Below are 24,153 nucleotides of genomic sequence, written 5' to 3'. Positions count from 1 at the left end.
AAAAGATGTGCTTTGAATGTTGTTCAAGGTGTGTGCCCTCAGTCACCCATCAGGAGCCCATTTCAGTGGGCACAATAAAATAAATGGAGATACCTGACTGTGTCCAGGAGGTGCCAGGGCCAGCTCTGGCTCTGCTGTCAAAACTCACAAAGCTCTCTGTGCACTTCTCCCATCAGAAGGGGCTGAGCATCCACAGCTTGCACTTCCAAGGAGACACTGGGAAAAGAGACAAGATTTCATTCACAGCTACCCTGAGCAAATCACAGACTCGTGGAATGGTTTGGGTTGGAAGGAATTTAAAGCTCATCTCATTCCAGTTCCTCTGCCATGGGCAGGGACAGCTTCCATAAGACCAGGTTGCTCCAAGCCCCATTGTGGGTTTCCTTTTGGTCCCTGGTGGTATTTACCAGGACCAGAGAGTGCTAAAATAATTTAGCTATCTCTCAGGAGCTCACATTTAGCCAGCAGAGAAAGACCTGAGGCCTTGCTTGACGAGTTCCACAAGAACCTTTATTTCATGTGAAGGGAGTCAGGCAGGATTCTCCCAGAACAAAGGACAGACAGTCATATTTATAGGTTCAGGGGGGGGATTCAAACTACAGCCAATAAAAGTTTATACAAAAAACAGCATCCAATTTAAGTGAGAAGTTCTAAAGGTGAACTGACCAATTACACAGACTAATTTCTAACCAATTATCTTCCAAAGTGTTAGGAGAGTGACCAAATTCTCAAGGAATTTGGTTCAGCCTTGGTATCTAGGAAACCTTATCTATCATAGCAAGTTCCAGGGGCTAGGGGAAGGTGGCTTTGGAGGAATTGTATCATCCACACCCCATCCAACCTGGCCTGCTGTCCTCGGCTCGCCCATGGCCATGGGCCGGTCACAGCCCCGCCAGAGCTGGACAGGGAACGGCGGATCCATCCCTGCCATTGTTGGGCCACCTCATCCCTCACCCTGTGTTATTCCTCATCCTGTTTCATCCCTCACACTGCCTCATCCATCCTGCTTCACACGGCTTCATCCATCCCACCCCTCACACTGCTTCACCCATCCCAACCCTCACACTGCCTCATCCTTCCCGCCTCACCCCTCACCCCGTGTTATTCCTCATCCCACCTTGTGGATGATACAATTCCTCCAAAGCCATCTTCCCCTGGAACTTGCTATGATAGATAAGGTATCCTAGATACCAAGGCTGAGCCAAATTCCTTAAGAATTTGGTCGCTCTCTAACACCTTGGAAGATAATTGGTTAGAAATTAGTTTGTGTAATTGGTCAGTTCATCTTTAGAACTTTTGACTTAGATTGGATAAATGTTTTTTTGTATAAACTTTTTACTGGCTGTAGTTTCAATCCCTCTTGAACCTATAAATATGACTGTCTGCCCTTTGTTCTGAGAGATGCTGCTTGACCACCCTTCACATGAAATAAAGATTCTTGCGGAACGCGTCAAGCAAGGCCTCAGGTCCTTCTCTGCTGGCTAAATGTGAGCTCCTGAGAGACGGCTGATTGATATTAGCACTCTCAGGTCCTGGTAAAACAACTACCAGGGACCAAAAAGAAAGCTTACAATGCTCACCCCTCACACCGCTTCATCCATCCTGCTTCACACTGATTCATCCTTCCTGCCTCACCCCTCACACCGCTTCATCCATCCCACCCCACCCCTCACACCACTTCATCCATCCTGCTTCACACCGCTTCATCCTTCCCGCCTCATCCCTCACCCCGCGTTATTCCTCATCGCGCCTCACCCCTCACACCGCTCCATCCATCCTGCTTCACCCCTCATTCCGCCTCATCTCTCACACTGCCTCATCCTTCATCCCGTCTCACTCCGCTTTATCTCCCACACCGCTTCGCCCTCATCCCGCTTCACTCCTCACACCCCTCACGCCGCCTCACCCCGCCCCCCGCCCGTTGCCAGGGAGCCGCCGTTGCCATGGGAGGCGGCGGGGCGCATGCGCCCGCCCGCGGGAGTGCCCGGATGCAGCGGGAGGAGGCGCTGCCGCCATATTTGCCCGGAGAGCAGCGAGCTGGTAGCTGCCGAGCCCCCCGGACCCATCGGCTGCCATCCGCCCCGCGCAGTCCCCGCCGCCGCCCCGCCCGTAGGACATGGACGATCGGGAGGACCTCGTCTATCAGGCCAAGTTGGCTGAGCAGGCTGAGCGCTACGATGGTGAGCGCGCGGGCTCGGGAGGCCGTGCACGGCCAAGGGGAGAGGGAGGGAGGGAGCGGCCACAAAATGGCGGCTGGGCGGGGGAGGGGGGCAGGGGCGGAGGAGGGGGCGCACACAAAATGGCGACGGGGAGCGCCCTGAGGGGCCGCTGGAAGCGGGGATGGGGGGCCCGGGCGAGGGGGTGTCTCGGGCCGGGGCGGGGCCCGGGGCGGGGGGCGGTGGCGGCAGGAGCCGGGAATAAAATGGCGGCCGCGAAGGGCGAGTCCTGGAGGGGGGGCAGGGGAGCCGCCCCCGCCTCGGGGCCCCCCACAAAGAGACCCCGCCGCTCCTCACGGCGCCGCGAGGTGCGGCCGGCCCCGGCCCCGCGCTTCCCCGGCCGGCGCGGCCCGAGGCCGGCTCGCCGCAGACAACGCCCATGCCGAGCGCTCCGGAGGGGGGGCCCGGCTCGGCCCCTCGCCGGCCGTGCTCCTGAGGGGTCCCCGGGGACGGGGCTGCGCTTCTTCCTTTGCCTCTACCCCGGCTGCAGATCCTGCTGCCCCTGGCAAACCCAGAGAGAGCGAGTTCTCACCCTGCAGGGAGCGAGGGCATGATTCACTGCCCAAAGAAAACGCGTACGCTTTCATTATGTGGTAGAAATTATTACAGGTAGTTTTACTTTCCCAGCGTCTTCTTTTCATCCTTTTTCTCCTTTAAGTTTGTGCGTTATCCCTGATCGTTTAATATCCGTGATGATTTAATACCTGGGGAAAAGTGGTAGAGGGGAGGAACTGGCAACCCTGGGTGGTGTCTCTTGCCCCAAAAATGTCTGTCTTGCAACTGTTCCTTTTAAACATGGTTCCCTGCATATAATAGAAAGGGCCTTTAATTTTCTCGACTCTTCTGAGACTGTTACTTTGCCCTGAGAGCTGTGATTACTCATTTGAAGTGAAATAAATACATGTATGTAGAATGTGTGAATGCAGTAATGCTTCATTTAGAGAAGTAAGAAGACACTCCAAATCATTTCTGTTCATACATTTTTATAGATGCCACGACCAAGTTCTCACCAAATGACAAATTTCTACAGAGTTGTGCTTAAAAAAATCTGATGGCACCATTGCAGAACATCTGAAAAATGCACGTTTTGGGGAGGAAAAGGGAAACTAAAACAAAAAGAAGGCTTAAATGAGATTCCATTCAATTAGAGTTCTGATGGAAAAATAGCTTAGAATTAATAGCACCACTAAAGGAAAGCAATCAGGCAGTCTCCACAATAACTGAAGGACTTGGAGAAAGAAAATGCCCCCCAGAAACCAGGTATTTGGGTACAGAATTACCTTGGGCAGAGGGACACATCCGTATTGCAATTTCTGCTGAGAAGGGAAGGGTTCTCCACCTGGTATGGATGAATCAGTGCCACTGAAAGTGTTGGCTTTGGTTTGGGTGGAAACCCAACATCCTGGAGGAATCATCATCCTTGGGAGCTCTGGAGGCATGACTGTCTTTCTGGGGTTTTCTGAAGTCAGCAGTAAATCACTTTGTTAGAAGGTAATAGGACTCTACCCCATGGCACAGATCTGCAATGCAAACTTCCTGTCAACTAATAAAAATTGATTGGGAAGGATTATTGCCTTGGTGCAGCATTTCCCTGGGTGGACTTTTGGTTCTCCCAGTGCCATGAATGTCTGTAAGAAGCCCAGAGCAAAATGTAGAAGACTTGTTGTGCTGCATTGCTTCTGAATGGGCACCAGACTTGTTACAGTATAGGAGGGAGCAATGAACCTGAAGTTCTCCTGTTTAAATCAGTGCTGTGGGTTTTGGACTTCCAGGGTTTTTAGGAATCAAATTGGGTGAACATAATTTAAGATGCACCCTCTAATTCTGCCAGCTGCTCTGAATGCATCTTCACTTCTCTGGTGTCCATGGCCTGGAAGAAAATGTACTGTAGATACTGTTTTATCATTTAATTCTGTGTTCTTGTTTAGCTGAAACAATTAAAAATGATTGGCATAATTTGTTCTTGTTTATGTGAAATAAAGCAGTTCTGCCAAGATCATAGCTGAGACTGCTGAATAATTCTGTGAACAAAGTGATTTGAGAAGCAATATAAGGGAGGAGTAAACTACTCCTAATTTTGCTCCTCAGTTTGATCTTTGAGGTGCACAATTACAAGGCCACAGGTATTAATTGGCACATATAAAATGGGGTGATGGTAAGTACTGGCTGCACATACACTGGAGTACAAGACCCTTGGGTAATTGTAATAATGAGTTGGACTTTTTTTTTGTGTTTAACATTAGAATAAGTGTAAACTTCTGTCCCATCTTTCTCCTGGAGACTGGAAGAGTGGTGGGTTGCTATTTATGTATGGCTCATGGCATTTATAGCAGCACTTATGGTGGGCATCCAACTGTGGCTTCTTTGGTGTTACTTAGCTGACCCACTTAGGGAATTTCTGAAGTCTTGGGAGCTGCACTTGTGAGCAGTTGGGAATCTAGTGCTCAGTCTGTACTGTCCTCAGGATGGTGGCCCAGATTAAGAGGACAACTTTCTAGGTACTTTTGCAGTGTAAGTAGCACTTAAACCCTGATCTCCAGAGATATATTAAGAGATTTGGGTGTCTGACTATCTTCACAGATCTGCTTAGGCATGTTATGGCAAATCTCAAAATGCCAGGAAGCTTACTGGCAGTACAGGAAGCCTGGTGAGAAATCTCACTCACTGCTGTTCCTTGTTGGTAGAGTGATATATAACTAAATGGACTCCTTTTTTGGAAAACAATTGGAGTAAGTGATACTGTGGAACTCTTTGTATCAGTAGGATGTAGAGAATTGCTGTAGACTGCAGCTGAATATTGAAACCAATTCCTCTTTGTGGAAGCTGGGAATGTCTTTGTTTCAGGTGAGGAACACTATGGCTCAAGGCAGACTGTGAGCAGATCCTTCAACAGCTGCTTGGTGCAAGTCTTGAAGTACATTACTGGGGTGAGGTGAAATAGGTGGGGTTTTCCCCCTCCAAACCAGAGAATAGCTCAGGGTACAGGTAAAGAGAACAAGAGCCCACCCAGGACAGGTCTGTGCTCCCAGCACAGCAGGATAACAGCTGGCTCCCTTTGTCTCTAGAAATTGTCTGCCAGGGAAATGTGTCTTTATCACATGTGCAGCAGTTCAAGATTTGAACCCTTTTTAGGAAGAGCTGTCTCCTAGTAACAGGTCTTCAGCTTAGAGCCTAATGAGGAATCAATAAGTCACAAATTAGAATTCAAGTTGCATATTAATTTTGGTTTGCAGAGGATTGGTCTCTTTTTCAAGGAGATGTCAAGCACACTTCAGTTTTTTGGGTTCCTCTCCCCATTAATGGTTACCACTTGCCCTGTGTGTTAAAGGTCTTGCTGGTGTAGTTATGTGGCAGAAAAATCTCAGCATGTCCCTAAGAATTGTAGGAATCCAAGAGTTAAAATACAGCAAGACAGTGCTGAAGGAGTAAGACTGTACATTTTTAAGTGGGAGTTGTAACATACTGGGACATAAATTAGCTTGTGATTGTGAGGAGTTGTGTCAGAGAGGGCCTTTGTCTGTAATGGCCTTCTTGAATTTCCTGAGGTACCAGGAGCAGACAAAGGAGGCAGAATTCTACAACTGGATGGTGAGGTCCTGTGCAAGGAGCCCAGAAGCTGAGCTGGTGTCCAGTATTAGAGGATTGCTCAGTAGCAGATCTCAGTCAAGGGGAGAGATTTATGATGAGACTCAGCTTGAGATGTTTCCTTTTAAACTGAAATGTTTGTTAGAAATAGTGGGGAAATCCTCTTGATGTAGAAAAGTAAATGTCCACAGCTTGAAGAAATTACAGGAATGATGAAAAGTGGTTTTGACTTCTGGTAGATCATACAATTGGTTATGCAGAAAATCCCACTGTTGCTTGGATAATTGGCCCTAACCTGTGTTCCTCCAAGTGTGTCAAGGTGCAGGGCTGTTTATTGCAGAGTCATGCTGTCAGGTTTGGAAGGGTTTGACTGCACCAGCTGCTACAAACCTTACACAAGGAATAGCAATATATCCCTCTGCTTTGTCCACAAAATCTTCAAACCACTGTACAGGTTGGATATTAATTGGTATTTTTGGCCTCCTCTGCCTGTTGGTTGTCTTAACTGGGAATCCACCTGTTAGGTTCTTTGTGCTCATTTGTGTAAAACATGTACATTGTGGTAAGTGTGGAATGCTTCTCATTTGTGCTTAAATTCTGGTCTGACCCTTAGAACCAGTTCAGGTCTCTAAATTAGAAGCAAGATTAATTTTTTTCCCTGTGAGTAGTTGTCTGAGCTGATGACCAGAATGAGCCAGTTGAGAGGTCAGAGGGGTGTTGAGCTGGCAGGAGGGAATCAATGGGGATGGGTTCAACCATCTCTGAGTCCTCCTTGCCAAACACAGGATTCCCTGAGAGAACAGAAAAGCCTCATGCAGGCAGTGTCATAGTGTGTTTAGAGGAGTTTCTGATGGGTGGAAAGAGGAGCTGAACTTCCACTTGGTTGAATTTGGAGCTCATCAGTGCAGTCAGTAGGGTGGTGCCCACTGATGCCAGGTCTGTAGCTGTGGGAAATGCAGTGTGGGCATTAATCTGCACAGTTACATTCATCTCTTCCTGAAGAAAATACACTGCCCCCTATTTCTCCAGTTCTTCCCGTGTTTGTTCCTAGGAGTTTGCTTCTCTTAGTGCTTATTTGCTTCTGTTTCTGTGGCTCTCTCAGAAGTGTCAGCCTGCTTCCCAGCCCAGATCCCTGGTGATTCCCCTGGTGGGCTTTCTCTCTTATCAACACTTGAATTTCATGTTCATACCCTGTTTCCTGTCTTTCAGCCAAGTGTTTATCCATGTGAGGACTTCCCTTCCTATCCCATGGCAGTTGAGTTCCTTAAAGAGCCTTGGGTGAGGGACCTTGTCAAATGCCTTTGGGAAATCCAGGTAGACTATTCCAATTATGTCTTCCTTGTCCACATGCTTCACTTGTTCAAAGCATTCCAGTAGATGTGTGAGGCACAGTGGAAGGCCATGCTCTACAATATAGTCCTTCTGCATATACCCCTCATTCCAGGGGTTTTTAAATGCAATTCCCATGAGCTTGATCCCTAGTGAGTATTAGGTTCATGGTTTTGTAGGTCCCCTGGAGTGTCTACTGGAACCCTTCTCACATGAGCAGTGTAAACCACTTCATGTTTGCTGCTGCTGTTAAAGTACTGACTGAGAGGTTACACACAACAGTTTGGGGTCAGATACCTCAAGTTCTTGTGGCTTGTTCCTGATCAGTTCATTGCAAGGATGAGCAAGTACAAGACTGACACTTGTACCGAGTCTTTGAATACTGTTACTGCTGTGTGATCATCTGTGGTGGACACAAGGAAAGATTTGTGTTTTCTGCTGTGTCCTCCACCTCCTCACAGGATGCTCATTTGCAGCTTTTAGCTCCTGAAATGCTGAAGTAGGTACTGGGTGGCAGCTTAGAAGCTTTAAAATCTTTGTTTGCTTTGTTGCCCTTAGATAAGGGCAGTAGAGAAGATTAGACTTAAAACACAACTTGAGTTTGCTGATGTTCTGCTGCTATTAAATGAAGAGTTAAGACAGTGCTTCTGCTCTTCATTACATAATATATAAAAATTCAACTTTCTGGGCTCTCTTAAGGTTGGTTTTGATTTGAGTATGGTGGCCATTACATCATCTTCACCCCACCTGTACTCAACAAGTTCTTTTTCTGTTCTTATTTTAAGAAACTTTCTCTCTGAAGTAGTTCCTCCTTTGCAAGGGAGGCACACCACTAAGAGATTTTCTAGCTCTTGTTTTTTCCTGTGGTAACACTGAAATTCTTACAGTTCATGCAAGTGTGGAGGCAAGGGAGGGGGGTTACTCCAGCAGTAAGGTTGAAGTAGATCCTCTGCATTGTTTAAAGTGACAAAAAAATCTGACCCTGTAGCATCCTGGTTAGTGAGACTCAGGCAGTGAGCTAGAAGTTACAAACACAGAAGATTTCCCCTAACAAGTTTTCTGTAGTGCACCAACCAAGTGGTTTCTGTTGCAAGCACAGATTTTGATAGAAGTGCCAGATACTGGCTATTCCCTTGGTAGGGTCTGCTGTTTCTTGTTTTGTAACCTATATTGGGAAGGTTTTCAGTCTTCCCACTAAATTTGCTGTGCATCAACCATTCCTTATTTCCCTGCCTAGGGATATTGCAGTTCCCCTGGATTTTCTGGAGTTTAAGAAGCAGCAAATATCTAGCTTCTCGTTTGTCTCTGGTCAGGAGGCAGTCATTTTGTGGCCTTATCAGCTGTGCCCTTTGTTCTGTGGCTTGGCCTCTAAGGATGCTTATCAAGTGTGTGTTTCTCAACACTTCCCCATGACTTTGTAGCTTAGAGTAAGGCTTATTCTTTGTCTTTCACTTTAAACCCCAATCCCAAACCATGCCCCATGCTGCTCCACAGAGCTTTTGTAGGTGGCCACCTCTGTCCCAGCCCTTTGTGCTTTCCAGGCTGTGCCTGTGTGTTCCTCCTGGTGGCTGGAGGTGACTCAGCAGGGTTTGCAATGGGGAACCAGCATTTTAATCCTAGTACTAGAATATAGAAACCTAAAAACTGACCTGGGCATCATTACAGATGTGGTCTATCTTAGGGAGCTGTTTGGAGTCTCATGTTTTCCATAAGAATATATAAACCTGACCAGGCAGTGGCTGTGTGTTGTGATACTTCTTAACCAACAGCAGGTGCTTGGGGAAGGATCTAAATGTAGGGCAAGCATGTCATTCTCCAGAATATTCCCCTCTCCTTCCACAATGTAGATTTTTGGGATTTCCTGCTCTGATAGTGGCATGATCTGACAGTAACATAATAAGGTGACAGCCACAATCAGCTGAGAGGCTGGAACTTAACCACTTAAATACAGCCTGTGTCTCTCTGAATCTGCATAACACTCCTTTTTCCATAATCCAGCATCTCTGGATTTTGTATGCAATGAGTTGTCATTACTGCAATAATCCTTCTTAATAAAGTGTAATCTCAGACTTGTGTTTTGTCTTGAATGGTCTCTGACTGAGCTTTCCACCTCCTTGTGGAAACTTCCAGATAGGTAAAACTGCAGTTAGAATAAAAAATATCAGTACTATTGGCAGGTATAGATGGCTTTATTTCTGTTTTCTGTTGGAGGAGATACAGATTTGTTGTCCCCTTGCTTTTGTATTGCCTGTGTTCTTAAGATTTTTTTATCAGGCTTCAGTTTTCAGGGCTGGATTATGGCTTTACCATGGAAGACCAAGGTATGTGCATAATATTTTGTCTTGTTGAAAAATCAGCCCATGTTTTAGTATTTGTGGGTAAAATTTGGCTCCTTATTGAACTAGAAGCCTTTTTCTCCAACAGCTTTGTGGATAGACTGGTAAAGGTTGATAAATGTTTTCTCTTTGGGTAAGACAGTTGTTTATGGGTGGGATTCTAATCTGTGGTTGTGGTTACCTAGTGACAGGATTAAGGTTTTGTAGAGGAGACTTTTCAGTTCCTCTTGTGAGGGTGTTGGGAGGTTGTGTACCCAGTGTGAGGGGTGTGAGGTGAGGGTTTTGTGTTCAGAACAAATGGAGGAACCTGAGGTGCTCCCCATCCCCCAGCATCCTGTTCCCAGTGCTGTCACTTGTCAGGGGCTCTGTTTAACTTACCAACAATTCAGTCATGAGGATGTTGTGTGCTGAGGGCTGTTTGCTGATAGTGGTTGTGAGCAGGTGCCTGTTCTCCTTTGCCTCCTGGTTTCTGTGGCTCTGCAGGAGGGTGGTTAATGAGCTCCTTTGCCAGACTGAAGAGATGCAGCAGGCTCATACACTGACAGGAGCTCCTTGGGCAGGGGTTTGGGTCTGGCTTGTCCCAGCTATTGCTCAGCTAAATTGGGTTTATCCTCCAGTGCACTGACGTGTTGAAACCTCTCTTTCAAGGGCTTGTGGATCTTCACCCTGGTAATAGATCAAATCCTGCAGAAACCAAGCAATTGATTACATTGGTGATGGTGTTTTTGAATGTACACTGGAAACAGCTACTCATTTACAGGGAACAGCAAGCCTTGTGTGTAGTTTATTTTAAATTATCACACTGGACAAATGTGCTTCTAGGGAAAAGGTGGTGAAGGAAACCTGTAGAACAGTTGATAAAAATGCCCTTTTTGCCCCAGTTGTTGCCATTTCCCAGTACAGAGCAGAAGATCTTGGAAGCTGTTACTGTTCATGTTCTCAACCTCCACACTTCTGGACTAATGATTCCATGCATTGTTCTGTGAGATAAGTGGGAATAGATTCCTGTTGTCTTCATTAAAGGAAGGTTTTCTATAAAAGTATTGCAAACATCCAGGAGTATGACTGAAGTGCTGTGTACTTAATCCCAGTGGATAAAGCACAATAATAGAACCTGTTAAAAAATTAAAAAAAAAAATTCTATAACCTGTGGGTTGCTGTTCTGAAGGCAATCAAATATTAGGCTTAAAAACAAGACCTGCATTTTTTACTGGATCTGAACAAAGATAATCCAGGTCATGGAAGACTGCGAGTCTCAATTCCTCATTGTCATTTTTGTCCACAGGAACTGTTAGGCATCTTAGCTTGAGTGTAACTCTGTTGTTTTAATAAACTTCAAAATATGAGATGGCTTAATTTGCATAATTAAAAAATTTCACAGCTTTTAAGTAGATTCTTTGTATGAATGGAGTGGTAGGGTCATCCTTCAGGAAATAAGTTACAGTCCTTGCTTTATTTAAGTAGTAAATTGTAGCTATATTATATTGCCTGTAACTTAGCTGGCTTAAATTAATTAATTTTGTTTTTGTTGATATTAATTGTGTGAACATGGAGTGTTCTAGGGCAGCTCTCAGATTCTTCAGCAAAAGCAGCTCACCATTTTGCAGTTGCAGGGTAATGTTTTCAACAAGTTTTATCAAATCCTTGGTGGTTTTTTTTTTTACTTTCTGTGATTTGGAGAAGCAAAATCTGCTGATAAAGATAGAGCCACTATAAAATTTTGTCCTCCACATGGAGACCTGTTGGAGACTGATAACACTGTTCCTGCCAGGGACCCAGCCTCCACTGCTGCAGTAGCTGCTTAGGTTGTGATTTTGACATCTGAGGGGGGGAAAAGAAGATAGGTAAGCTTCATTTGTGTATTTAGCACTGTTGTTTTAATGTGTCCTGAGCAGTCCCAGTGTGGTTTGGTAATAAAAGGGTTATAACCTTCCTTGGGCAGTTCAGTCTTTGCTTCCACTGGAATATGGGAAAGCTGCTCTTGGTAATGATTGTTTTAACCTCAGGCTTTTCAACAGGCTTAAAATACAAATATACATCAATTCATATTTTGTGTGTTACTTTGCAGTGTAAATGGCTGCTTGGCATGGGTGTCTATGGTTGCTGTGGGTACCCTCAGGATGACTTTTTTTGTTACCACTCCAAGCACCAAATTTTTCTTTGGAGTTCATCTTGCAGCTTTGACTCACTTTCCTAGTAACAGTACTCACACATCTCTACATGCATTCAAATCTGGGTTTTATATTTTTGTTAATTACCCCATTACACTGTGTTCCAATTGACAAATGAGTGGAGCATCTGTAATTTCTCACTTTTATCCTGACTGCCAAGAGCCAGATCACATTTGCTCATGTTTTCTCACTGTTCTCTGCCTTCTCCAAAGCACTCTGGAGAACACACACTCCTGTAGGACTGTGCTCATAACTGTTACCCATTGTGGGAGAATGTTCTTGCTGCTACATCCTTTTGTCTGGCTGCTAAAAAAGCAAACAAAAACCAAAAGCTAAACTACCTTTAAAGAAGTTTTTGGAACCTTTGTAAAATAGCAGATGAACATCAGATACTTCCTTTGTGTATGTGCTGATGGATTTGTCTGGAGCACTCCAGGGTGAAGGTGAGGAGTGGCTGGATTAAAGAAGGAGGGAACCTGATTTCCAAAGGTCTCATTAATGTGCAGCTTGTACTGAATGATTTGAAAGATGCTTCAGGTGTGAGAATAATTGCCTGACCTTTTCCTCCTAGAAATGGTTGAATCAATGAAGAAAGTGGCTGGAATGGATGTGGAGTTGACAGTGGAAGAAAGAAACCTGCTTTCTGTTGCATATAAAAACGTGATTGGAGCCAGGAGAGCTTCCTGGAGAATAATCAGCAGCATTGAACAGAAAGAAGAAAACAAAGGTGGAGAAGACAAATTAAAAATGATTCGGGAATATCGGCAAATGGTAAGGTGGAGCTGCTCCTACAGCAAAATGTCATTTGGGTCTGGTCCCCTGCTGTAACCTGCCTGGTGTTCCAGATTGCCTGTGCTGTGCTGAGCTGCAGCAGGGTGACAGCCTTGGGAGGCTGGAGCTTGTTCCTTGTCTGCAGAGTCAGTCTGTGGGTGAAGGGGAGAGCTGTGGTGTTTGTGTGAACACTCGGGACAGGGAGGGTTTCCCTCTGTGCATCAACAGCTCTGCCAAGCATTTCACCTGCACTGGCACTTCCCTGCTTACCAGGTGTGAGGCTGCACCTGCTCAGGAGCTCTCATTCCTTCCCCTCCAACCTGACTGACCCCAAGCAACTTCTTTTTTAAATTAACCCATTCAGAGGAGGTGTTTGGCTGTTCAGCTTCAGCTTCCCATAAAAGTTGCTTTATGTCATACAGTGACACTTCCTGTGATTCCTGTTCTCTGTCCTGGAGAGTTCAAAACATGAACACTTGAAATGTCCCTGAGGGAGACTGTTCAGTGCTCTTCTTTGCTCCTTGTCTTTTGTCACTCCATGTTCCTGAGGATGTCATGGTCATCCCTGCTGTGAAACTGGAGCGTGCAGCAACCTCCAGGGCCTTGCTGTTGTCTCTCTTTGAAGAGAGAGGGAAAAATTGATCCAACATAGCTTCATGCTGACTTAGTGTGTGCAGCTTTACCTAAAATGGAGAAGCAGCAAGCTCTGACTTTCATTGGTAAGGGCTAATGAAGCCTCCAGCTCTTAGTGAGTTGTTGTTCCCCCTGCCCTAAATGATGGTTTAGCACAGAGCAGGCATGCTCCCATACTATTTAAATCCCACACATTTCTGCAGAGACTTCATTATTTGAGGACAAGTGCCTCCACATGGCTCACATCTTCACTTCCAGAGAAACTGGAGTCTGTTATATCACCTGGCACTGATTCATATACCAGCAATGGAAATGATGTTGGCTTGGAAATCTTCTCCCAGGAATGGCTCTGGACTACTTTCTGTTGACTCACAGGGTTTCTGTTGCTCCATAGAATTGTTAAAGTTGTGAGTTTCTAATTTTATGCTGGCATGCTGATGGGATGACACTCTGCCAGTTACATACAGTCCCAAATAACCTTTTCTTGATGGGTGTCTACAATCTCCTAACAGAACATAGAAAACAAGACAACAGCTATCCAGTCATTAAATCTGTTTTACATTGTGTGCTTCCAGGTTCTTTTGCACAGGGTTTTGTGGGTGGTTACCATCTTCTGCCAAAGACCTTTAATGATGCAAAGACTTTTTTCCTGATTTTGAAAAGACTCTAGAAATAGCCTTTATTCTGCATCTCTCTTTGTAAAGGACATGTGCCATTCTGGATGGGCTGAGGTACAAGAAGTACAAGTTTGTAGTGCTTGAGGTGTCTGAAGAGATGGAGAGGCCACATGGAGTCAGTGTCATGCCAGCAGGGTGTTCAGCTGTGACATCCTGAGAGGGAGCAGTGCACTGAGCACTGTCATTGTCCCATACTGGAGGAAGGTGCCTGTGTCTGCCAGAGGTTCCTGAGCACCATCTGTAGCTGAAAGCCAGATCCTGTTAATAGCTGCTGGGAGACTTAATGTGGATTGGGATCTGCTCTGAGTGTGGATGGCCTGGGAGCAGGAAGGGCCTGAGGGATGGACATGGCAAAGGTTTGGGTGCTGCTGCTCACTGTCACTGCTGAACAGGAACTCCTGCCCTGTTGTGCTCAGTGCTTCTCTGAAGAAACAGCTTCCAACAGAATTCTGGTCATTATGATTCCCTTGTCAGCAAATTCTGCTTATTGTGACATTTTCCAGAGTAAGTTCAGTGCTGGGAAGAACTTTATCAGACTTGAAAGGCTCTGAAAAAGGAAAAAAAAAAAAACCAAACAAAGAAATCTTCTCCTCCAACCCTCAAACCATGTGTGGGGGCCAGCATGGCCAAGTTTATAGCACTGGGGAGTTGGAGAGAACCAGCATCTCTAAAGACACATCTCTCACCCACCACCAGAAGCAGCTGTGACTTTGTAGAGTGCTGCTCCAGTAGGAATGGGAATTTCCTGTAGTAGTTTCTGTGAAAGTAATTCTTTGTTGGGTTTGGTACATCAGGATTTACTGTAATTCAGCTCATGGCTCATGTTGGGAGGTTTGTGAGCTGGTGACCAGCCTGACTTTGGGCAGAGCTGGAGGGATGGAGGTGTTGGGAGGGCAGGGCCAGGCTGGCTGTGTCTGAAGTGTTCACTGGGCAGGAGTGAGAGGTCAAAGACACCAGACTGTGCCTCTTCCCAAACCACTTCAGCTGAATGGAGCCAACACATCATAGCCAAGAGGGAAAATGCCACTTACTGCTCCCTTTGTGGACAGGCTGCTCTCCTGGCTCCTGTGGCCGTTTGGATACACAAAAGCCCCTGAATTTCTCATCTGACTGCATCCCTGATGAGAGCACACTGAGCTTTGTGCTCTGCATCCTTGAGAGGCTGAAGTGGCTGCACACAATGCAGTTCCCTCCCTTGCAGCCAAACCAAATCCATTCCCACAGCAAAGCACAGGTGCTGACCTTCCCCTTCTCTGAGATGTAGCACATGGAATGGGAGTTCTGCCAGGCTCTCCTCCATCCTCCCTTCTTAGAAAGTGCTCACTCTGTCTGGAACAGATCCTTTTTGTACAAGAGCTTTTAGTTTTGTTGTGGTTTTTTTTTTCTTTGTTTTAATCACCTTGATTTATATAAAATCTTTTGAAACTAAGCTTGCTCAGGACATTTCCATTGCCCAGGACAGCAGCTGATCTCTGATAACTGTGACTGATCCTTTAAGCAAAGCTGGAAAAGGTCTGTCTGGGATGAAATAGAAGTTTGTACATGTGTGGTTATTTAACTAAAGAGGATTAGAAACTGATTTAATTCTTTGCAGTTTTGCTGAAGATCTCTCTGCAAAAGAAGTCATTGAAAAAGAGGATCAAGAGGAAAGAAGTTTGCAGGAACTGACTGCTGGCCAAAGGTTTTATAGCTCTTGTAGCCCAAGAATATATGAAGTAGATTCTTCTCAAGTGACCATGTTTCAGCACCTTTCTTAGGCATTTGTCACATAATTAAGTGAAGCATCTTATTCTTCCTGTGAATGTCAGGGCATTCTGACATTTGTACATGAAATTTGCTGTCAGTTAATTTCTCTAAAGGCACTTTTGCAAATCTCTTACTTTGTATGAGTCAGTATATGTGTGTATGTGCCAGTTTATCATTTATTTTGGATCTGTAATTTTAACACCTTTTGGGTATAACTGCTGTGGTCACAAACCCTGATAGTTTGGGAGCTGTGTGGTGATAAAAGGATTACATGGCAAGGAAATTGCTTGAAGAAAGAAGGAAAGCAAATGTTTGGGTGGGAGGATAGGAGGGGATGATGGACTGAGTGGGGCTCCTGTGATCCAAGACCTGCAGTTCCTGGAAATCTCTCCTTTATATAAAAACAGCTTGAGCCAGAGTTCTCTTCAGCTGCAACTGTGCAAGTTCTGTGAAATCCTGAAAAAGCAGCTGTGGATGGGTGACTGTGTGCATTAAACCAACCACTCCTGCTGCAGGAGGCTCAGAGCCAGCGTGCTCTGATGGCAGAGGAGGGTTCAGCTTTGCTGGGTGTGCTCAGTGCTGCCTCTGCTTGCAGGTGTGAAACTCTCTGTGGTAACTCTGACCTTGCTTTATGTTTGGAACTGTTAAAAATGAAAGTTCATGTTTTCAGTTCAGGCTATTCAAATCCAGTATCTGTTTTTACATGAGGCTTTATATATACTGTATTTTTGGCCACAGTTCTCACTGTCAGTGTTCATGGTTTCTGCTTTTTTGCTGAGTTGATGTGCTTTGTCTTTTTCACCTGCTTCTGGAGCTTGTTCTCATCTTGTACCTGACCTTTGTGTGGCACATTTTGAGTCTGTTCTGATACTCTGTGATTTTTGTCTTAAGGGCTCTGTTTTTAGAGCTTTGCCTCCAAGGACTCACTAGAAACTTGTGAAGGTGCCATTTAACTCTGGGGTATAATGGAGTTGAGCTGATTCGTGTTAATTACCTTCAAATTGTCCCCTCTGCTGTTGCCACTTTGAGGGCAACCTTCCAGGGTCAAAAATGGAAGGAATTGAGTTGTGCAAGCCTTGCAGTAAGGAATGAAATCCTGGGACAGACTTAATGCAATGATCTAGCAAATTCTCTTCCAAGGAATTTACAGTTCCACTGTTCAGTTCCACATTTCATCATCCATCACTCCCTGCCTCTTGTGTGTGCCAGCTAAATGTGCAGAACTGTTTTGCTTAATTAATGCACCTGTGGAGCAGCTGAGTTTTATTTATTTTTCTTTTTTGGAATTTCATAATGTTGCCTGTGTGATATTTGGGTACTTTTGAAACAGCTTTTAGTCTTAAGTGCTCACCTTGCTCTCTCTTCTAATTTTTTGTTGTATTTTTATTTTTTTTTTACTAGGTTGAGACCGAACTGAAGTTAATCTGTTGTGACATTCTGGATGTACTGGACAAACACCTCATTCCAGCAGCTAACACTGGCGAGTCCAAGGTTTTCTATTACAAAATGTAAGTACCTTCTTGAGAGGGAAGGCCTGAAATAGAGGCAGAAGTTAAATAGCTGTAATGAGAACTTAAGATGTAAAACACAACAATTTAAATTGAGTTGCTGATGTAGAAATCACAATACCTGTTTGGATTTTTTTTATTTTACCTGAGAAAAGAGAAGAAAATAAGGTGTGTCCTGTAGTTGTGGTGTAAAACTGCCTCAGCTCCTGGTGCAGTGTTGTGCAGACAGTAACTGAGCAGCAGAGTGCTTTTGTGTGAATATCTAAACACACTTTAATTTCAGTTTTAATTTAATGGCTGGTGAGCAAACAAAGATTACTGATTTCTACTGTTTCTGTTCTCAGGAAGGGGGACTACCATAGGTATCTGGCTGAGTTTGCCACAGGAAATGACAGGAAGGAGGCTGCAGAGAACAGCTTGGTGGCTTACAAAGCTGCTAGTGATATTGCAATGACAGAACTCCCACCAACACATCCCATCCGCTTAGGACTTGCGCTCAACTTCTCTGTATTCTACTATGAAATTCTTAATTCTCCTGATCGTGCCTGCAGGTAGGTGGTGACTGGCACAGTGGGAATATGGGACTGTTGTGGCAATGCCAGACAAGCCAATGGTCTTGCTCCTTGGGTAACTGCTTTTCCTGCTCTCTTCCTGCTGATGTTTGCTCTGGTTGATGTCAGTTCACTGGGAAGATCTTCTTTCTTTGGAGTGTGTGGGAGTGATGGTGTGTGAGGAGCAGGACAGTGATGACCTGAATTGATCAGCTAATGGCAGTTCAGCAGCTTACCACGTTAACTCTGTCAGCTGCCCAAGGTGTGAGGTGATTTCACATCTCTTGCATAGCTGGAAGGAATGGTGGCACTGATTTCTGTGACCTGTGAGCATGTTCAGAGTGATTGAAGCAAATACCATTTGTCTTCTGTCACTGCAGGTTACACCAAGTTTTTAGCAGCCCTTAATCAAGATGTAGAAATGTTTCATGAAACCAGAATTCTTGAGTAAAAAACTTCTTAAAGCACACATTGGTGTTAAGTTGTGCTTCTGGATTGTGTCAGCACTATTTGTTAAATCTTTGTTGTGTCATTGCAGGTTGGCAAAAGCAGCTTTCGATGATGCTATTGCAGAACTGGATACACTGAGTGAAGAAAGCTATAAGGACTCTACACTTATCATGCAGTTGTTACGTGATAACCTGACACTATGGACTTCAGACATGCAGGGTGATGGTAAGTGAGTCCTGCTGGAAAAGCCCATCCTGACCCAGGGGGCAGGGAAGTGGAGAGGCTTTGATGGTTCTGTCTCTCCTGACAGTGACCCTCCTGTGCTGCCTTAACACTGGGTCAGGTGATGGGGGTGGCACTGGAATTTTTGAAGGAAGGAGGTGTGGAATTAGCAGCACTTGGTTGTTTTTCTCTCCCCACGTGGCAGCTGTGGTTACTGTAAAAGCAGTGACTTCATTTATTTCATCTTTTCTTCCTTTCTACTTGTCATGCTCTTCTCTGCTGTCATTCCAACCAGATGTGAACCTCCAGTGCAGGAGGAAGCACTGCAGATGCTTTAGTTCCCCTTCATTCCAGGTCACTCCATGTTCTCACTGCCAGAGCAAATGCCAGGTGTGTCCCCTGGCAGTACCAGAGGGTGAGGCATGGATTGCTTCTGTTCACTAGCAAAGGATAGTACCAATTTTTGAAGTGGTTTTTTCCAATACTTAAACTTTCCCATACAGTGCTTAGTATAAATCTACTCATTTTAGGGTTTGTCTCTTGGAGAGACAAGTGAAAAGAGCTGACTTTCTTTACTTTTAACTTGGAGGGGAAGAAATAAATCCTGTTAAGATTGAGTACCTACAACTCCCAGAGCTTAGAAACAACACTGCTGAACTTCACATAAATATGTGTCTTAAATTTTTGGTAAGCTGTTCCTTGTAGGTACACAACATTCCTGGGGATACTCCATTGGTGGAGTGTCCATTTGAAAGCAAATGCAGAATCTTTAAACTTTTTCCCAATTCCCTGTTTTTATGTAGGATCATGGGTTTGTTTTGAAGTGTTGTTACTCCCTGAGTTCTCACCCTTTTCTTTGGGCTGCTGAGACTGGGAATGCTGTAAATGTGTGGAGTCTTGGCTCCTGGTTTATTCCACATCCCAGTGTCCAAGGCTCTTGCACCTCACTTTTCAAGGATTGTCTCCTGGTGCAGGATGGACCCTGGATGGATCTGTGAACCCTGCAGGTGTTGAATGCCTTCCTTGCCATGGGTAGGCATTGGAGAAGAGAAATGTGTTTCAAATCCCCACAATTTAGACACAACCTTTACTTTTTTTTATTGGAGCCAAATACCCTGGTGCTCTGTGGAAGCCATTTTAGTGGAGCAACAAGGTTGGATCAATGTGAGGTAGTAACAGTGTGTTCCAAAAGTTCCTGATTTGCCCATAGCTGATGTCTCATGGATTTTGGCTATTGTAGGAGTTCCACAGGATTATTTACAGACTCTTTAGATTCTGAAAAAAGAGAGATCTAAATTTCCTGCTCCACAGCATAGAAAATAAGACATTTTGATTCCTGAAGTAATTAAGGTTATCGTGGTTACTGGTGCCAGAAAGATAATGATTACAGAATTGAAAATCCTGTAGGACTGCTTAAAATCATGGAATTCTTCAGATCTAGGCAGAAAAAGTGTTTATGTAGAATGTTTAGACACAGGTGCAAAGTTAAGTTTCCTCATACTTTGCCAATACTCTGAGTGCATTTCTGACTGATGCTTCCAGGGCTCCATATTCCCACAGGAGCAGAGCCTTTGAACTAAAAGTCAATAGTGACACAAGCAGCAGTTTCCAAGGGCTGGGAGAGGCTTGGACAGGGCTTTTCTTTGGCATTCAGCTTTCCCTGTTTCATTTCAGCCATGTAGGGATGTGAAGCCAGGCATGACCCAGCTGCTGCTCTCCCATCCCAGTCCCTGTAGCTTTCCCTGGCCCAGACCAAGTGTTGATTTTATTTCCACTCTTGTAATGTCATCTCCATGATTCCTGTTCTCCCCTTCTTTCCTGCTGTATAGATTCCTAAAGGAAATCCAACTGTTCATTTCCTAAAATCTCTACTTTGTAAGTCTCTTGTGGCTCACTGGAGTTTTCAGTGTCAGTTTTCCTGTCACTAACAGTGCCTGCCTCTGTCACCTGCTGCTGACAAACGCTTGTGTCCCTGCTGCCACTCCTGTGGCACCTGCCCCTGCCCAGGGATGGTGTGCTTGACTAAGATCCAGAGTAACTCACATGTTTGGGAATTGAGCTGCAAACTTGGATGGATAGAGGAGTATTTGGGCATGGGGAGTACTTCACAGTGGCCTGGTAGAGGAATATTTGCTCAAGTGTGTTGGTTGGAGCATGCTCAGATCTTCTAATCTGGGTTAGGGGCTCTGCTTTCCTCTCTTAAATGATCTGATACAGAATTCTGTCTGTAAGCTTTATTGTTGAATGTGCTGTGTTCCTAGGCCCCCTTTTCTAAAATCTACTTCCTGTTGTATCTGGTGGTAATCCCAAACCTGGACATGCTCAGAGCAAACATTCTGGTTATCTGCTAGAAGTTATCAGTCTCATTTGACTGGGTTTTATTGCAAATTAAATTTTTAATTAGTTTCTGTTTATTATCCTTAAGAGAGTCCCATCTTCTGTGGTTACAGATAATTGTAAGCATTTTTTTAGCCTCCCTTATCAATCAAGTGACTTGTGCATGTGTGATGGCACCAGCTGAGCTACCTGGGACTTGGCCAGTTGCAGCAGAATTTTGGCAAAGCCCTGCAGAAGGTGTTGCATGGGGCTCTGTGGGGAACCAAACTGCAGGAGTGCCATGGACAGACCCTGTCCCACTGCATGGCACAGCCTGGTTGAACAGAGACATTAATTTCCACAAGAAGTTTCTCTTTAAAAACCTCTAGCCCAGGGTTTTGTGTTGGGTTGGACTTGCAGTAAGGTGTTTTTCATACCTGTGGTAATTCCTGCTATCAGTGTAACTGGATAAAATTGCCTGAAGTGCTTTGTTGTTGAGGCTTGAGTGGGTTTAGGCAGAAAAAGATAAAGATGAGGGTTTGGGGAAGGGATTTCCTGATCCAAGGATGTTGATCCACAGCTGTTCCCATGGTTTCTGCCTGGGCTGCCCAGCCCTGGCTCAGCAGGACTGCTCACCTGTGTGGTGTCAGTTTTCAGGGCTGGGGTTGTTTGTCCTCACTGTTCTAATGGGCTGGCTGCAGTTGTGTGTGAGGCTGCAGGTGATTCCAAGGCTTAATCTCCATGGGAACGCTTCACTGCAGAGCTGGCAGTGTGGAGTGGGAGAGTGAGCGTGTACTGCATGAAATCATTAATCTCTAGGTGCTTGTAAAGCCTTTCTGCAGCTCTCAGTTTCAATGGTAACATTTTCCTTCCTTCTTCCCACTTGCACAGGTGAAGAACAGAATAAAGAAGCATTGCAGGATGTGGAAGATGAAAACCAGTGAGACACAAAGGCCAACAAGAGAACCCATCTCTGACCACCCTCCCCCTTCCCCACAAAAACCCTCAGTGTCACTCTGAGAACCACCAAATCTGACTTTTACATTGGGTCTCAGAATTTAGGTTCCTGCCCTGTTGGGTTTCTTTATTTTTATTTTTTTTTACACAGTTTAAAAGTTCTTAAAGGCAAGAGTGAATTTCTGTGGATTTTACTGGTGCCAGCTTTTAGGTTCTTTAAGACACTAACAGGACTGCATAAAGGCTCTTTCAGCATTACTGTATTGTCTCTGCCAGCTGTGGTGACATTGCCATCAGACCTGGATGTGACACCGTGTAGGGAGAGATTGGTCCTGGCCAGGCAGTGCTCGTGTGGTGGCATCTTTCTTTTTTTTATAACTGTTTAAACTGAATTTTATACCAATGTTTCAACTTAATTGGGTGTTTAGCTCGGAGTTGTGAGGTTGCATTTGGGACACTTATTGTAGTGGTTTTACTGTATAAAAACAAAAAAGTTTCCAAACTGCTGAAATGTTGCTGAAAATCATGGTGCTGGTAACAGTTCAACAATCCGTGGCTGCTCATTCTTGCCTGTTCTTTACTTTCCCTCCAAGCAGGTTAGCATTGAAGGTGGCATTGATAAGCCTGCATGCGTGTTCAATATTTTTTCTTTTCTCCCTCCCCTCTCCCCATCTCCCTTCGCTCGCTCAACCTCTTTTGTTCAGTATGTGTAACTTGAAGCTAATTTGTACTACTGGATATCTGACTGGAGCCACAGATACAGAATCTGTATTGTTCTTACTGAAACACAGCATGGAATTAACATTAAACTTAAATAAAACAAACCTAAATTAAAAATGCCAACCATCACTATGAGTTTCTTTTAGAAGAATAACTTTGCTTTGTTGCTTGTACTAGGAACAGGTGGAGGGGGAGAGAGCAGCAGGAACAGCCTTGTTCTTCAGACAGGAGCTAAGGAAGATTTGGTCTGAGCGTGAATTGTGCTGCTGGGAGCAGCCCTTTGATCCTGCAGTCTTTTCCATGGTTGTTGAATTCCTGTCCCCTGCTGTTCCAGTTGGAGAGAAGGGACCCAGGTATCTGCTCTGCTGGGAATCACCTGCTCCTTGGAGTGACACCAGGCTGGGGCTGGGCTCAGCCTCCCCCTCAGCCATGTAAGGAAACTGCACCAAAGACAACGGGGGTTGGTTTTTTTTTGTAAAAATTTATTCAGCGTAGTCTGGCAGAGGTTACACACCAACATCTGCAGCGTGCTCTGCACACACTGAGCACAGCTGGGGGATGCCTGCAGTGTATCCCACACCCCAGCCACAGCAGGGCTGGGCAATGGCATCGAGTCAGGAGCCAGAGCAGAGGGTGAGGATGTCTAAGGCAAGTAGAGCAGGATGCACAGGCTGTGCTGTGGATGCAGCAGAATTCCCCATGGAGCCCTGCACCCTGCAGTGTTTGGTTAAAGGAAGGTGCTGAGGAGGAGCCTGTGCTGCAGCCAGCACCCAGCCCCTGTGGGGCAGCAGCAGTGCCCAGCCCTCCCTGGACAGGCAGCACTGAGGCACTGGTATAAATACTGTGGGAATCAGACTTCCAGTTAGACCTAGGAACAAGAGGAAAAGCCATTTTTCCTGAAGGTGCTGCTCTGAGCCTGCGGAGCTGTGTGGGGAAGGGACAGTGGGGACTCCAGACAGGGAAAGGAAGGTGAGGGGAGAGCTCATGTTCATCCCATGGCCAGCCCAGAGCAGTGGGAACCTCTGCAGTTTGTATTACATTGTGTTTGTGTGGATATGAAAAATTCCTAAGGTATAAAAATAGCAAGAAATGGGACAGCTGACCTCAAAAAAAGATAAAAGTCTCTGGCTCCTGATCAGTGAAGAAGTTACATGACAGGTTTCTCAGTTTATACCTTGTAACCATAAACAACAAAAATTCCAAATCTAAAACATAGAAGTTTCCACATCAACTCCATCTCTCGTAGTGCATCTTATCCTTGGCTATAAAGTATTTACAGGATTTACTCATTTACACAATATGGCTTCACTATATTTGTAACACAAAGCATTAAAACATCTCCGAGCAAAATTCTTCATAAAACATTCTGAATACAAAGTTTGGCATTTCAGTGATTTGGCTGAGAAAGCAGCAGAGTTACTTGTTTTCTGATTGTGCTTTTTTTTTTTTTTGGTGATGATAAGCACAAATTTTGGTCATTTCCATCCTCAGAGCTCAGCTGAAGGTCCCGAGCTGTGTTTGCAGGGATGCTGTGCTGGACCCCACGTTCAGTCGGGGGAGGAGGAGAGGGGAAGGCCTTTGGGACTTTGAGAGTAAGACAAGAGAGCAAGGATGGATTTTGTGGTGGTTCTGAAAGTGCAGGTCTTTGGTAATAACAGAAAGAGCAAAGCGAGGAAGGGGGGTTTGCTGGGAGCAACGTTCAGCCAATTCATGGAGGGAAAGGTCCTGGAGCAGGGAATTTGTCATCATCGGGAATTCAACCGAGGAGCAACCTGCAGGAGAAGGACAGCTGTGAAAGTGTGTTCAGAATGCTGCAAAAGTTTCAGTTCCTGCACAGGCACAGACTGGGCAGCCTCTGCTGGAAGATGAGTCAGTGCAGTCTGGATTGGTTCTGGATTTATTTCTGAGTAAGCTGGGTCTGACAGTGCATAACTCAGCTGTGGGGGCAGATCTGACCACCACAAA

General features: G+C 45.2%; 2 protein-coding genes across 6 annotated transcripts in view; one reads left to right on the top strand and one right to left on the bottom strand.

Moving 5' to 3' along the window:
* The first annotated feature begins 1,981 nt into the window (after positions 1-1,981).
* Positions 1,982-22,311, top strand: YWHAE (tyrosine 3-monooxygenase/tryptophan 5-monooxygenase activation protein epsilon). Its single transcript, XM_033078309.2, has 6 exons — positions 1,982-2,180; positions 12,209-12,408; positions 16,866-16,972; positions 17,317-17,523; positions 18,062-18,198; positions 21,403-22,311. Exons 1-6 carry the CDS (start codon positions 2,117-2,119, stop codon positions 21,453-21,455), a joined length of 768 nt encoding a protein of 255 aa, XP_032934200.1. The 5' UTR covers positions 1,982-2,116; the 3' UTR covers positions 21,456-22,311.
* The window catches only part of MYO1C (myosin IC), a 50,905-nt gene continuing 48,483 nt past the window's right edge, over positions 21,732-24,153 (bottom strand). For all 5 annotated transcript variants that reach the window (XM_033078285.2, XM_033078288.2, XM_033078286.2 and 2 more), the window contains one exon: positions 21,732-23,960. In XM_033078285.2, the coding sequence (XP_032934176.1) occupies positions 23,934-23,960 (27 nt within the window). In that variant the 3' untranslated portion in view covers positions 21,732-23,933. The remainder of the gene's footprint in view (positions 23,961-24,153) is intronic.

Source organism: Catharus ustulatus, chromosome 22, assembly GCF_009819885.2.
Source record: "Catharus ustulatus isolate bCatUst1 chromosome 22, bCatUst1.pri.v2, whole genome shotgun sequence".
NCBI classification, from domain to species: Eukaryota; Metazoa; Chordata; class Aves; order Passeriformes; family Turdidae; genus Catharus; species Catharus ustulatus.
This window is presented reverse-complemented; position numbering and strand designations above follow the sequence as displayed.

What these genes read in the sequence shown, in the direction of transcription:
- YWHAE (XM_033078309.2), top strand. Translation starts at nt 2,117, where the DNA reads ATGGACGATCGGGAGGACCTCGTCTATCAGGCCAAGTTGGCTGAGCAG. An exon ending in TTCGGGAATATCGGCAAATG is followed by an intron (nt 12,409 to 16,865) that starts GTAAGGTGGAGC and finishes TTTTTTTACTAG; the next exon opens with GTTGAGACCGAACTGAAGTT. An exon ending in TTCAGACATGCAGGGTGATG is followed by an intron (nt 18,199 to 21,402) that starts GTAAGTGAGTCC and finishes CCACTTGCACAG; the next exon opens with GTGAAGAACAGAATAAAGAA.